The 15,956-nt window shown below is 39.0% G+C and overlaps 3 protein-coding genes across 3 annotated transcripts; 2 read left to right on the plus strand and 1 right to left on the minus strand.

Moving 5' to 3' along the window:
• The first annotated feature begins 1,018 nt into the window (after positions 1-1,018).
• Positions 1,019-4,249, plus strand: LOC149003371 (perakine reductase-like). Its single transcript, XM_089136860.1, has 7 exons — positions 1,019-1,387; positions 1,508-1,675; positions 1,963-2,166; positions 2,367-2,539; positions 2,718-2,814; positions 2,958-3,111; positions 3,294-4,249. Exons 1-7 carry the CDS (start codon positions 1,328-1,330, stop codon positions 3,485-3,487), a joined length of 1,050 nt encoding a protein of 349 aa, XP_088992986.1. The 5' UTR covers positions 1,019-1,327; the 3' UTR covers positions 3,488-4,249.
• Positions 4,250-4,728: 479 nt separating this feature from the next.
• On the plus strand, positions 4,729-5,646 carry ELIP1 (Chlorophyll A-B binding family protein). Its single transcript, XM_089136861.1, has 2 exons — positions 4,729-5,096; positions 5,186-5,646. The coding sequence occupies exons 1-2, from the start codon at positions 4,842-4,844 to the stop codon at positions 5,528-5,530; spliced, it is 600 nt and encodes a 199-aa protein (XP_088992987.1). The 5' UTR covers positions 4,729-4,841; the 3' UTR covers positions 5,531-5,646.
• Positions 5,647-11,525: 5,879 nt separating this feature from the next.
• LOC149003373 (protein indeterminate-domain 12-like) lies at positions 11,526-15,956 on the minus strand. The gene is made up of 3 exons (XM_089138198.1): positions 15,151-15,956; positions 14,658-15,057; positions 11,526-13,208 (listed from the first exon to the last, which is right to left on the minus strand). The coding sequence occupies exons 1-3, from the start codon at positions 15,314-15,316 to the stop codon at positions 12,284-12,286; spliced, it is 1,491 nt and encodes a 496-aa protein (XP_088994324.1). The 5' UTR covers positions 15,317-15,956; the 3' UTR covers positions 11,526-12,283.

Below are 15,956 nucleotides of genomic sequence, written 5' to 3' on the forward strand. Positions count from 1 at the left end.
AGCTCATCTAATCTAATAGTTGGAATTGATTATGTCCTGAAATCCGTTGCTCCTGGAGGCTCCCAAACTACCAGCACCTTTACTCATCTTGATAACTGAACATCGGTTCAGTATATTAGGCTTCAGTTTTCAAATATTCTCCACTCCTTCTGACTGGATCCATGTTCTCTTGGGTTGTCACCTTTGGCCTGATATAAGGTTGGGTTAGATCAACAATGGTGGCTTTCAATCTTTTGGGTCGGAAAGTTGCCATAAGGCCACTTCCTAAGTGAGATGTGATACATAATCCTGGAGAATATGTGAAATATCCTTTAAGGTGTTATACTGTATGAGAACAAGAGTCCAAATTTAATTTTGCACTCTAATATATATATATATATATATATATATATTAATTTAAATGATGGAAGTTGGTATGGATAAACCTATCCCATGTTTTGTTTGGACAATACTTATCAAATAAAATTTTTCTTATTTTTCCTTTTATGTGTTAGTTAAATTTAACTTGTCTATTTTCCTTAAAGGTAATGTCTCTTTTTTCTTCCTCTATTCCTGCTCTTTCTTTTTTTTTTTTGTTCTTATTTTGTTTGGACAATACTTAACAAATAAATTCGTGTTCATCAAGTTAGGGTTCAACTGAAAACCCTATAATTCAAGTAATTTTTTTTTAGTAGTAAAAAAAATTAAGAATAAAAAGGCTAAATTGGTTCTAAATATTCATAGTTAGGTTTGTTAAACTAAATCTGAATTTTCTCAATATTTCTCACAACAAAGATTGCTCCTTTCCTGCCGGGGATTCTCAACTATTTGTACTAAATTATCTCTCTACATCGTGCACTGTTTTCTTCTTTTATTTTTAAAAATTTAGCTGTCAACATAAGATTAACTTAACTAACTCATAAATAATCGAAATAAAAATAAGAATTATTATTGAACGATTCATATTTAGTTATTTAGAACATATTCACACCTCCATCTACCACGGTACCACCTTCCCGAACGAACATTGATAATTGATTAAAAACAAAAAGAAGAGCCTATGATTAATCATGTAGGACTTTTATGTTTTTCATTTCACCATATCGGGATCTGCCTATTATTTTATCAACTTCTAAGTTGATCGAACGACCCTTCTAAGTGAAAGCGTTGGCAAACAGCATGAAGCATGCTGAGCAGGTTGTTGGACTTGTGAGAACGACCTGAACACAATACCGACTGGGCGGATGCACAGAGTGATAGAGAGCTTAATTTCTAGAGTCTCTGTTCTTTTTAGACTTGAAAGACCTACCTGATCGAACTCAGAAGGTTTTTAGTTTGGAAAAGGAAGATGTCGAAGGAGCCCCAAATAGAAATTCCAAGAGTGAAATTGGGAAATCAGGGATTAGAGGTATGCCATTTCGATTCTTCTCCAATACCCATGTCGACAAAATTTCGAATTAAGTTAAACTGGGTGTTGGAAATGATCAACATTGTGATTGAAAACTGTTATTCCTTCTTGTTTTACAAGGTTTCCAAGTTAGGTTTTGGATGTTGCGGCCTCACTGGAGCTTACAATGATCCTCTCCCGGATGAAGTTGGAATTACAATCATCAAGGAAGCTTTTAATAGGGGAATTACCTTTTTTGATACTGCTGATGCATACGGACCCAACACTAATGAAATTCTGGTCGGAAAGGTATTCTACTTAATGTCTCAATGAAAATTTTCCCGAAGTTTATACGGTTCTATATTTTAAAGTTGATGAATTTGTGAGAAACCCATGTTGATAATCATGGAGATTTCACATTTTTTTCCCCCTTCTTGTTGAGTCCTTGATCGTTCATTGGTTCCAGATAATGATGCTTAAGTAGACAAAATTCAGCTTAAGCTTAAGATTTACAAATCTTCATTAAAAGAAATCTGTAACTGTTTTTTTAGTTCATTTATGTGATCATCCATCTAAAATGGATTTGGAATTTTCAGGCTGTGAAGGAGCTGCCCAGGGAAAAAATCCAGCTTGCCACCAAATTCGGTATTGTTGACCTTTCCATCGCTGGTTTGCACGTTAACGGCTCCCCTGAGTATGTAAGGAAGAGTTGTGAAGCTAGTCTTAAGCGTCTTGGTGTAGACTATGTTGATCTATATTATCAGCACCGAGTGGACCAATCAATACCCATAGAAGAAACAGTAGGTGTATTCAGTTTGTTCCCTTGAATCATGAATTTTGTTAGGTTATTTTTTGAGAAAAAAATAGGATGGTTAAGAAATGCTTAAACCAACTATTTTATCCATTTTGTTTAAAAACAACTATGCAATCAATCCTTCCTGCTATTGGCACTGATATGTATGGTTGAGTGGATCTGAAAAGTTTTCTTTTGGGATATTAGATTGGGGAACTTGTGAAGTTAGTGGAAGAGGGAAAGATAAAGTATATTGGATTATCTGAGGCAAGTTCAGATACAATAAGAAGGGCACATGCAGTCCATCCAATCACAGCAGTACAAATGGAATGGTCTTTGTGGACCCGTGATATTGAAGAAGAGATAGTCCCACTTTGCAGGTCAGTCAAGTAAATAAATCTTAGTTGATGTTTGCAGCAGCCATGGTCCTTTCTGCTTGAGCTATAACTAACAATCTGCGCAAATGTACTCAGACAAAATTATGAAGTTGTGTCATTCTGTTCTACTCTTCAATTATTGTGGTTGATCCCTTTTTAATACTATCCTTGGATTCTTCAGGGAACTTGGCATTGCAATAGTAGCATACAGCCCTCTTGGTCGTGGGTTTTTTGGAGGCAAGGCAGTTACAGAAAGCATTCCTGCAAATAGTTTCTTGGTATTTCAAGTTTTGGTCTTTATATGAAGCCTTTTATAAAACTGGATTTCGGAATTTTGAGATGATATTTGTTCTTCTGATATAAGGCGTCCACCAAAATGTGTGAATTGTTCTAATTACCTAATGCCTTCTTATGTGATTAGACTGGACATCCAAGGTTCACTGGTGAGAATTTAGAGAGGAACAAAGTGCTATACGAACGAGTTACTAACTTGGGCTTCAAGCATGGATGCACTCCAGCTCAACTGGCTTTGTCTTGGGTTCTCCATCAAGGGAATGATGTGGTTCCAATCCCAGGCAAGTGTTTCATTCAGATGGATTACAGGGGTTAATATAGTTAGGTGGAAAATTAAGCTGTATCAGGTTTTAAAGTAGTGCTCTTGAATCAGTTGAGCATCTCCAAACTATTTGCTTTCTAGCTCAAATTTTCGTTGCTGTAGTCATCACTTCTTTGGCTTCTGTGTTCTTAATCTTTACAGGAACCACCAAGCTTAACAATCTGGATGAAAATATAGGCTCCTTGGCAGTGAAGCTGACGGCAGAGGATGTCAGAGAGATTTCTGATGCTGTGCCAATTGATGAAGTATCAGGTGCAAGAATATTTGAGAAGATATACTTACACTCATGGAAGTTTGCAATTACACCAGCTAAAAATAGCAAACCCCTGGCGTAGGATGTGATTGGCACCAACACAACTATCCTTCTGCCATGTTTAAACTCTTTATATAGATGTTCTTTGTACTTGTTTTGCATATCCTTTCTTCACACCATCAACCATGTAAAACTGGCAGAATATGGAAAAATTTCATCAACTTTGATGAGATATGTATGTTCCAAAAAGATGTGTTTGAAAGGTATGGTAGACATGCTAGTAGTTATTAACTCCAGCAGCCACAAGACAATTAGTTATGTTTGTATTTGGGTTAGACAGTTTTCTCAAATGTTGAATACTTTACCTGTATTTACCCAACATAAGAAAAGAATAACCTCCTTTTAACAGTTGATACAATCTTTTCCTTTCCAAATTACAGAGACAACAAAGCTTAAAAATCTACAAGATAATATTGGTTCCTCTAGTATAGCTTGCAGAAGACAACATGAAAGAGGTTTCTGCTGCGACTGAAATAGCAGGTTGTAGAATCCATGAGAGCATATACTCAAGACTACTTGATTGACTATGTGCTCGTGCCAAGCTTAAATCTGTTTCTTTTCATGTACATAAATGGATGGATGGATCTCTGTAGGTATGGCATAATTAATTTCTGTTAATCTCTGATGCCAGTTTTGTTCTACAATTTAAAACATTGTAATTTACGATGTTTGTGATCAGCTAATTGTGGGGTGAGACTTGAATGTTAGAGCGTTAAATGCAGAGCACCTGTACTAACGATAGAGATTTCGATATCGGCATTTTGTCTTGTAGGTGATTAAAAGCGAGATGAACGATCGAGATTGAAATCTCACTTGATTGTTGGCAACACAGTAAATGTGCTGCACTGAAGTTGAACAGTTAATTGTGATTCAAAGACCAATTAATTAAGAGTAAGAGATCCATCGATCCTGGCCAAGAAACAGATGGCGAGTGGGACTGAACCTTACTGCATAAGGACTATGGAGTAGGGACCATTGGTGGAAGTTGGGTTTCAAAGAACGTGACTTTGCAGAACCTAGAATGATCTTGGCCTCTACTTTCTGGAATCATCTGGAGTACCATTTCCTTGTATAATTGGTTCCTATGGAACCCACGTCTCCACTATGAATTTGTGGCCACAAGTGCTTCCATGCTATACTACGGAACTCATGTGGAAGAATTGGAGTCAGAAGATATTTAATGGAGTAACGTGGACTAATTTACAGCCACCATTCCAGCTTTTCTCTTCAGTTGAAACCCTATATAGCTAACTCCCTTTACCCTCTACTTTCTCAGGTAGCATCAGTTCAGTTTCTTCTTGACTCGCTTGAAGAAGCGACCCATTCTCCATTTTCCATTTTCCTTTTCCAGTCTTAGAGCTCTATACCTAGATCAAATGGCGACCTCTGCAGCAGCAATGCAATCCATCTTCTTAGCTAGCCGTAGCCCTGCAACCCAATTGGGCTGTAGAACTCGTTCGGACTCTGTTCTAATGATTTCGCCCAAGCTGCAACGCCAGCAAGGGAAACCCAGCTTCCACGTACGGTGTGTGGCCGAGGAAAGCCAAAAAGAGCCATCACCAGTATCATCAACTCCTTCTGTCCCTCCCTCCCAGCCCACATCATCTCCTCCTCCACCACCCAAGCCAAAGGTCAGCTCTCTGTTCTTTTTTGTTCTTCTCTATCTTGTGTTGTTCGATTCATAGTCCATTACTCACAAAGACTTAATTTTGGTTTGCAGGTTAGCACCAAGTTTGAGGATGTGTTGGCATTCAGTGGACCTGCTCCAGAAGTGATCAATGGAAGGCTAGCGATGGTTGGGTTTGTGGCGGCCTTGGGAGCAGAGCTTGCCAAGGGAGATGATGTGATAGCCCAGTTGACAAACGGAGGGTTACCCTGGTTTTTGGGGACAGCAGTGTTGTTCTCCATAGCGTCGTTGATTCCACTCTTTAAAGGCGTGACTGTACAGTCCAAATCGGAAGGAATCATGACCTCTGATGCAGAGATGTTGAATGGAAGGCTTGCGATGTTGGGATTGGTAGCGTTGGTCTTCACTGAATACGTCAAGGGCGGAGCTCTTGTGTAGTAGAAATTCTAGAGAAGAGTAGAAAATTGTTGTAGACCCAGACAAAAACGGAGGAAAAATGTAATCTTACACAGTTAATGTGTGTATTCATATTATAAAACTTCCATTGTTTCATATATTCTCTTTGCATTTGGCTCCGAGCTTCTTGGATCTTTCGAAACTTCCACCCGATGGATCAATTCATCACAACGCGGTTGCCTGCAAAGTATTGATGTTTGATGGAACACTTTCCTAACACCATACGTCTCTGCACCTAACCTTGTGTGCTGTTCGTTGGAGAATAGATGGGCAAATGTCATGCCAAAATTGCAGTGAGTGACTTTTCGATTGATGATTATCTGAGGCGAGCCAAGTCCAATTTGCTCCAACCCTGAACCTGAAAATGCCGAATTTGGCCCAGTCAAGAGCCTTTCTCATCTCACTAGTTAGGCCCAGCAAAACCATTAACTTTCGGAGAGAATTGGCCGAGCTACACATATCCAAACATGTAGAGAAACCACACATTAGGAGTGTCAACAGGTTGGATTGGGTTGGGCTAGCATAAAGCCAACCCTACCCTAAGTACCTAATCTCCAAATTCAAACGCTATCCAATCCTACAAGGGTTTGAGAATCCCAAACCCAAATCCTAATTCAACTGATGTGTCTACCAAAAAAAAAAAAAATTCAACTGATGTGGATAAATTACCCAGAAAGTGGTTCATGTTGAGTCGACCGGCTCTAACCAGCAGTTCAATTTAGACACGGAATGAAATTGAAAGCAATGTAAAGATTTAACCATTGATTTCATGACATGTAACCGACGACTAAATTAAATTAGTAGAGGAATTCTAAAAGCAAGGCTGAAGCATACACAAATGGTAATAGAGTACTCACTAAAAACACTCTGCACTTTCTTGCTCTTTGACCTTCAAATTTCCTTGAGCTCTCTTGAACTATAACCCTAATCCTTCTTTTACTTAGTGACTTGACTGTCGGAGACGGAGCGTCGATTCAGGTGATTGGTTCCGTTTCTAACTTCAGCTGATTGGTTCCATTTCTAACTGTTCTTCATCAATCTTGCAAGTGATAGTGGATTCACTATATCAAATCAAACCAAATCTGGATAGATTTGTGTGATTTGTTGTTTGTAATCCCAACAAATTCTACACCACACTGACCCTATTAGGATTTGAGAATCTCAAACCCAGGTTTTTCCTAAGCATGGTCTACCTTGATTTGACAGAGTCGGATTAACATTGTTTTACCCTGATCCATCGTTGATTTTAAACTTGAAAAACAAAACATGCAAAATGCATGGGTTGATACCTTGAAAACAAAACAAAATGCATGGCCAGGCCATTTTAACTTTTCTTTTAATTATGACATGTTAGTGTTTGCCAAGTAAAATAATTCATTTGATATTTGTTTAAATAATTATTCAAACTCAATTTATATAACCCTAACACGATAATGTCAGGTTAGTTATTTTGTAAACCCAAGTCCAAACTTGCCCTTTAGGTTAAAAAGGTTAGGCCAAACTTCAGTTGATCTCAAGGTGGGATTGGGGCCGGTTTAAGGCCAACATGGTTTTATTGACACCCTTATACGATACATGAAAACTTGAACCCTACTATCAAAGGGTTGTTCAATTAGCAATAACCAACGCATCTTTGTGAAGATGTCAGGCGTTTGGAGTGTATTTATGAACAAGCTACTCTTAGGATATAGTGGCGTATTAATTGGACCCGTATGAACTTCAAATCCAAAAAATTTACAAAATGAATGGAAAGAATTTGGAGAGAAGGGGGGAAAGTAAATTTGATCTTATGTAGTCTAAAACTGGACGCTTGGAACTGTGATTCCATTGAAGGGAATTTGGAAAAGACGCTTGAGTTTTCCACTCTCTCTCTCTCTACAAGGCTAGAATTCTCCATCCATAGGGAGAAAAGGGTCTCCAGCAGACAATAGGATAGGTTCTCCTGTATAGAGTTTAGGGAGAAATTCCAAGTATTGATGTCAAATTCTCCATTATGCATTTGAGGAGATGGGCCAATTAAATTGTTTCCCAAGGAGAAAATTTTATCTTCCACGCCCAGTAGCACCAGACAAGACTGAGAGCACTGAAAAGAACGATGAGTTGGGTCGGTTTGATCGAGGAATTGTCTGCCGGTGCCTCGGATAGAGTGACTGGAATCTTAAAAAGAAACTGATCAGAGCGTATAGGGATTTGCAGATGAGGAGAAAGAGAAAAAAAGAAAAGCATGGGAAAGCAAGAGAGGTCTGTAATTATTAGGTTTTGGAAGAAAGGAAAGGAAAGGAAAGGAAGAAAAAGGGTGATGAAGAGTATGACTGAATGAGATTCCCTTTAATGAACCGATGTCATCTAAAACTACTTTAGTGAGAGAGTGTGAGACAAAGTAGACTACAAAAACTGAATAACTGAGAAGAGAAGAAGAGTAAAAAGAATAAGAAAGTAGCTTTTGGTTTGTCTGCTTGTGTTGCAGATGAATTAAAAAGAAAAGCAAGACTCTTTTTTAGCAGGCAAATAGTATTTATTTTACCTTAACAACCCCTGCAACTTACACATATACTTTCTAAAGGTCTGGATATACCCACCCCTCCTTTCAGTAATCCCTAGGTCTCTCTGTGATTCCTTTAGAAAGCTATTGAATATTCACATTCTAGTTCTTTTGTCTTTCCATTTCTTGCTTTGAAGATGACTTTTACTTGTGCTATAAGGTTCTCCATTCATAGAGATGATTACTCTGTAATTTTGGGTTTCTTATTTTTTCAGGACAAAGGTGTTATTTATATTAATATAGGGGATGAGGATGTTGCATATACCTCGGCAAGAGTTAAATCCACGACTTATTCACTAAAAGGTGTCGATTTTTATTATTGATTGTAATCTAAACTGTGGATCCATTGGTTTCTTGTCTCTGATTTGATCTCATAAGAACTAGCATCAAACCCATTTGGGTTGAACAAGAGTATTTAGGTTTCTTGGATTATTTTGATATGTAACGTGTTTTTTGGGGGTTTTAGGATTTTAGTTTTGCAATTTTGGGCTTTTGAGGTTTCTCTCTTCTCTCTCGGTTACAGTTGTTTCTATGCTATTCTCGGCCTGTCACAATTGTTTCTTGTATTTTTTGAGATCTCAGAGATGAGGTCTACACCCATTGCTTTAAATGGATATTTTGTATTGTTTTAATTTCCAATTGCTATGGTGAATTGAGTTTTATCTAAGCTCCAAAGACGTAGGACCTATTTTGATCAAACTATGTCATCAAATCCTTGTATCTCTCTATTATTCCTACATAGAACACTTTCCAGTCAACATTTATATGTATGGATTGTCCACAGTGGAATTACTATTGTAGTCTCATTTTCATGCAAATAGCATCTAGGTGCCTAGATGCCTAATCATTGAAACTTGGAAAATTCACACCCAACCATTGCAAATTGTCTAGAAGTCCTTTCTCTCAGGCTAATGAGGTAACCTATTGATGAGACAGTTTTTGAGGTTCTAAGATGGTCCTTCACAAGTACCAAGCACCAAGCAAAGCATCTCTCATGTCCCTTTTGATTATTTTTCTCAATCCCAAGAAAATATTGGTACATCTCTAAACCAATAAGTCTTTTCAAGCCATTCTTAGTTTATCTGTGATGCAAATTTATCACCTTGCTTTAGTAAATACCCAGGACCGTCAAGTGCATTAAATTCGCAGCTATTTCTGCAAATGTAAGGGATGGGTTTTGTGAGTAATCTGTTAATCAAACCTAATAAGCTTTGTGATTGGTTTTAGGCTGTGGAAGGCTTGCACGGAATTTAAGAAAGCACACCCCCAAGAGAAAAAAGGGAAATAAGTGGGGATGGTTTTCAAAGTTGTGCTGAGCATCTTTATCTAAGCCGTTGACATTTTCTTCTTCTCCATCTTCTCTCTTCAACTTTTCATTGCTGCTGATTAGTGTTCACCATTCATTTTCTTTGCCTTTCCCTTCTTTTCTCACACTCTTTCCTTTTCATTTTCTCACATCCATATCACTACTCTGTTTCAAGGACCACGAAGCAACATACACATAGACCCCATGTACACCATTGACTTAAGCCCCCTTCATCCACGCTTATAGCAGGATTTTACAGCTAGCTAGCTAGCTACATCCCTCTTTAGGAAAGCATAGATTTCCTTCATGCATCAAGTGCCTCTTTTTCTTCTTTGATTATTAGATGAAAGAAGCTCTGTTTTCCACTGAACATACTTTGCAAAAAGAGAAGAAAAAAAAAGAAGAAAAGGATATTGATCGATGGCCGTTCTTTTCCATGGAGAAGAAAACAAGGATTGCATCTTTGGCATGTTAACTGAATATGAGTAATACATCTTGGGTTAGGTGGTGGCTTATGCTTAAGGATGTTTAGGACATTCTGATAGAGATCTATGTTTTTTTCACACCTCTTCAGGGCACATTAGAAGAGAGACCCACCTAAATTCAAAGCAGATGAATCACCCTGCAGTTAGAAGATCCAGACAAATGCCCTCATGAATTATAATATTTCAGACTAACTTGAATGCTGAATCCCAGAAACCACTTCAAGGAGATTCCAATCAGGAACCCTGCAAAACTAAATCCCCACTCTCCAATAATCAGTCACTGAAAGGGAACTTGCACAGTGATCCCAGAACACAAGCAATCACTGTCCCATAAATTACTGTCCAAGATTGAGATTGAGATTGAGATGAGAGACTGGTCTCTGTAGGTAAAGATCACCTGCATGGTTAATCAGTCATCTACCTCTCCCTCTTCTTGTACTTGAATTTATTCTTTCTCTGTCTCTCTCTCTGCACTGTTCTGTCCATGGCCTCTGTTTTTTTGGATCTATTCGCTTGTCATTTCCTTGTCAACCCAAAGGGCATCTTCGCACTTATCGGTTGTCCTACATTTCATCATGCATCATGGCAATGCAAACAAACCATTGAGGGACCCACACGTGTTAATACCTCTTTTGCACAAGGATATACTCTAGATCTTCTCCACCTAGCCTGCTTCCACTCATACAGGATCTGTCTGTGTCATTTAGGGATTTTTGCTCGTACTTACGCAGATATCTCTTGCGCAGGCACATGGTTGTGATACGTGTTTATGTTTTGTCTACACTTTAGAGTGAACCGATCATGAGTTCCCTCCACAAGATGATAACCATCTATTTCAAAGATCTCTGCCTTTAGAGCACAGGTGATGAAGTTAGAGAGATCATATAGAGTAGCAACAATACCATCCACCACCCAACCCAGCACAATGAATTTGATGTTATCCCTGATATCTTCAAGTTTGCCAGTCAGATAAAGAGATATTAGCAGGAGGACGAACCGGCAACTCCATCTTGGTGAAGTCCACAACCAAACGATCGAAGGAAGAAGGCTTGGAAGAAGAAGAGGGACACAAAGCCGAATACATGCCATATATAGTACTCCAAATTGTGAGAAGAGAAAGAGGTTGATGAAGGTTACTGATATATTAGAAACCCTTGACCTTGAATCAACTCGATGAAGAGTACCTGAGACCTGTACCAAAAGAGGATAAATACCCAATGTTGGGACTTCGACCGTACTGAGGTGGTCCGAGATCTCGCCCCAAATCATGGTTCGAACTATGATGCTCGCTGGTTGAACTGTAAATAAAATAAAGTTGCACCTTCTCCACAGGTCCAGGCTTTTGGAGCAATAGCATGCGCTAGATCTTACAAGTGGTATCAGAGCAGGTGGTCATGGGTTTGAATCTCCCCAGCCACATTATTTTGAGAGAGATTTTTGGGACCTGCGTGCAAATGCTAGAACCTAAAAGTAAAAAAGTGAGGATTTCAAAGAACCTAAACAAAGAGATGTTAAAAAGGGAGAATCTCCATATCCTAAAATAAAATAAAAAAACCCCATTTCCATTCGAGCTACATCTAGGAACATACACAATACACATGGTTTTCAAATCGATGTTGTCTTCTATTTTGAAGGGTTAGTTAATCTCAAAGTTTTCTTCATTGGTGGTGTGATGGTGAATGTATTTTAGGATCAGGGCTTCCGATTCACAAAATCTCAGTTTCTCTGTTGGGTTATTTGGGCTCAATAGGTAAATTTGATTAATTTCAGAGATGGATTTTGTAAATTTTGAAAATTCTTTAATCAAAGTGATATAACAACAAAATTATCCTTATTTTGTGCCATTAGATGAAAACAAAGACATAGTCTCACAAAACTGCAAGAACAAAAATCCGTCAAGCAAGGGCAGTATGAATCCCATACTCATGTGAGTGTTGTTGTATATATAAGTGGAGGGACATGTTGAGTGGAGAGTATATGCACCATCCCATGCATGAATGACTCCATGTAACCTAACCTAACCCCATGACATAGAACCCATGTAACCTAACCCCATGCATGCACACCATATACTACTCAACTCTTACCATGCAAGCCCGAGTATATGAAATTACATTCCCATCCCCGATAAACTAAGGAAATATTCTTATATTTGGTCTTTGGTGCCTGCAATTTGGGCCAAGTATACACTTACAAGTTACACCTGATACAAAATTACAACAATGCCCCCACCATGTACTCTACACGTGAGAAGAGTAAAACAGGAACTAAAAGAACACAAGAAAGTAGATTCAAAATAAGATTAATAAATACTGCATAGTCTTCAGAAATGATGGTAAGAAAACGATGGAAAAACCTAAAATACCGGTGGCATTGTCGTAATTTTACTGAATGGAGAATCTTCAATATTTATCACCCCACGCTTCTGAGGAATTCTGAGTAAACCCAAAACCACCTGGGTACTCGACACCTCCACTGAACGATAACAGATCATCTCTAACGTTAATATTCAAGCTTTCGTCGCCGCCACCGCCACCGCCACCTCCAGCTTCGCCACCACCACCGCACTCTCCTGCCAGACCGAGAAAGTCTCTTGTCAGACGGTCGGTTTTTTGCCACGTTCCAAGATTTCCTGAGAAACCCACATATTCCGGCGAGATTCCGGTGGTATTCATTGATCCGAAGCCGTCCATCTTCATCAACCTATAAGTGGAGCTAGTGGTGGTGGGGGTGGACGTCCCCATCCCCATGTGACCCACTGATTGAGCTTGTGCAGTGCCTGTAATGGCCGCTGCACCAACATTTGCAGCCTTTTGAAGAAGTGCAGTGGCTGACATATGAGCTGTGTTGTTACTAGTATGGGTTTGGGTGTGCGTGTGGGTTTGGGTGGGGCTCATACGGAGCTCCTGAAAGGGTGACGTGACCATCAACGGTTTGTGGGTTGCCTGTGCCTGTAAGAAAGGAGAAACTGCAATGCTTGGGATCTGATGATGATGATGATGATGGTGATTGGGCTGATGGAATTCATATTTGATTTCATGAGGTGGGTCCCATGAGGTAAGGGAGATGCTTGTTGGAGGAGACTGATTGGTCAGCTGCTGCTGCTGCTGTTGCTGATGGTGATGGTGATGCCTTTGTTGGGTTGAGGTTGAGAAGGGAATGAAGAGTGGAGCTGTTGTGGCTTCTGGGTTTTGAGGGTGGAGATGAAGAGGAGAGTGGTCCCTAGCGTTTGTAGTTTCAGTCAAACTCAAAGGGTTGGTAGACAGTCTCGCACTCTCTTCAGCCAAGGCATCACAGAAGGCCCTGTGTGTGATGAAGCTGTCCTTCCTGTACGTTTCAGCATTGCACATATGGTAAATTTCAACTACAAAGTAACAAAAGCAGAATAATCCAGACTCATACAGTTACAGGCAAGTGATAAAGACAAAACTGGGAACTCTCTCTCTCTCTCTCTCTCTCTCTCTCTCTCTCTCTCTCTCTCTCTCTCCATGTAACATGTATAATGCAGTGCTAAAATCCATATGCAGTGAATCTTTTTTTTCTTCTGGTAAAATGCAGTAGATCTTTGGTAGAGTATAAGATATGAATTCCTTTTTTCTCTTTTGGTAGCGAGATAAATGGGTATATATGAATTCAATCACTTCCAATGGAAAATATACACCAAATAAGATAATAATAATTCTTGATTGCTGGGTCTCTATCTTTTTACCCTTTGTTTATAGGAAACGAAAAGGACAAAGTTGGGCACAGTTTCCTTAAGGGGTAGGCTGAAGCATGGTTTCAAGCTAAGTGAGGTCGAGAAAATTTAAATGCAAATCTCAGATGGTAATTTGGGGTTAGGGAAGAACTGTATTTCAAGTAGGTGAATGTATGAATCGATGGGATACCCCAAAAATTCTGCAAAATATAATGATGAAGAAGGTGTTTCATACAATAATTGTTCCTTGGGAAGAAAAAAGAGAAGAAATCAGCTCTGGTTGAGATATTTATACAGATTTATAAGTTATTATCATTGCATATAGTTTAGTCTCAGACTGCAGAGAGGTTCTGAAAGAAAATAATAGCATTGCATCATGAAAAGAAATCAGAGATTTATCATCCATCACACACCAAAAAGGTATGGGGCCATTTTAAAATAGAATAGGATGGCTTGCTTTTCCTTAGACAGCAGCAGCTGTTCATTATTTATCCTAAGATAGAACACTCCATTGCTTAGGTAGCAGAAAGGTAAAACATGAAAGAAAAAGAAAACCTTCCATGGTAATGACTGGGAACTTAAATTTTTTTTGTAAAGATTGTTTTTTTTTTCTTTCATGGGCATGATCAATTAATGCTATTGCATGTGTTTATGTTTTCATTTTGAACCCAGAAACCAAGAACATTAGAACTCAAGAGAAAGACTCTTCCTGTCTTTTGTTTTGCACTTGCCCTTTATATTTTTTTTCTGGGGTTAAAACAGTTTTTCCTACAGTTTCTCTTATCAGTGATGGATACTATTTAATGGACTTCAATGCAACCCGGCAGTGCATTCAAGTTTCAGATTCATTCCATGCAAAACTTACCACTCTTGTGTAAGAAGAAACCCATCTGAACCAGAACAAAGAACTCTCTTAAAAGACATCAGACAACCCACTTATGCTCAGAAGGACATCAGAAAACCAATTAAATTCCACAGAGGTGAAGAACCAAGGGACAGAAGAGCTGATATAAGAAAGACACACAGACCCAAAGGAACAATATTTAGTTAATTAGGTGAAAAGATAATATATATATTACCTGGAGAAAAGGGTTCCACAGTCACACCTATATTCTCTTGTTCCACAGGTTTTCGAATGAGCCTTCCAATCTGATTGAACTGCATATCTCTTTGAGCATTTCTCACACTTCCATTTCTTCTCTCCATGTTTCCTACAGAAGTGCTTCTTGATTCCTGTGAGATCACCAAGAGCCCTCGAAGGGTGGTGATGGACACATGATGGTTCTGGGCAGATATAAACTCTCTTTCTAATTATATCCTTACTGTTTCTCTGCCTCAGCTTCCATGGAAGGTTATGACCTCTTCTGTGAAGTTGAAGGTTCTGATCTCTCTGGAAACCCTTGTTGCAGATCTCACATACAAATCTGTTGGTGGCCATTAGAGTCTTTGGCGACAAAGCAATCACTTCAGCATCTGGGTCTGAGGGAATAGAGAATAAGATCCAAGGAGAACTGCTAAACAATTTAGGATAAAATTGAAGGGATGTAATCAAACATAACCTTACGTTCTTACCTGGGTTACCAGGGAGATTTCTCTTCTTTTTCATCTTCTGTTGCTGCTGCGGAGAAACCGCTGAGAACATAGGATTCATACTACTCAATTCCTGAAACCTAGTGCCAGAAGAAACACTAGCTTCCTCGGACAATGAAGTCGAATTTGACATGGTTGCAGGGAACATGCCTTGCCCGTGAAGATTAGAGAATCTTAAACCAAAACCCAATACTCTAATATCTATGTTTGCTTGATGACCTCAACCTTCAGCCCTCTTTGTAGATCGACTTACTATAGCTCTGAGCCCAAGAGATGAAGAAGAACGCAGAAAGGCATCATTTGATGTATGGCAAAAGTAAAATCTCGTGAAGAGATGATCATGATGATGATGGGTATATCTCAGGATCTCTAGCTACTCTTTGATTGCTTGTCTGAGTAGCTCTGCAACACAAATAAGAAACATGGCTCCACCATCTCTCCAACCCATCATCAAGGCCACCATGCAATCAAATATGGAAAAATTAGACTATCAGATCAACTCTACCAAAATCTTTTCTACCCATTCATTACTCTTTCAGTCCTTCTATTTATGTAAATAAAGAGGGAACAGTGAACTGAGTGAATTTCCAGCCACTTCTGGGTATTCCAAGAGAGAGAGAGAGAGAGAAAGAGAGAGTTAAATTTTCCAGAGGAAAAATAAGAAGTGATGATTACAGTGGCAGACGCAGGAAGAAGTGTGTTGAATTAGAAAAGATAATAATAAAAAGAAGCTCAGGGGAGAAAAACCACAAAAAGTTAGGGGATTCTGCAAAGTAGGGGAGGCTGGC

This window comes from Hakea prostrata, chromosome 10 (assembly GCF_041222555.1).
Source record: "Hakea prostrata isolate BN-2017 chromosome 10, UWA_Hpros_2, whole genome shotgun sequence".
NCBI lineage: Eukaryota > Viridiplantae > Streptophyta > Magnoliopsida > Proteales > Proteaceae > Hakea > Hakea prostrata.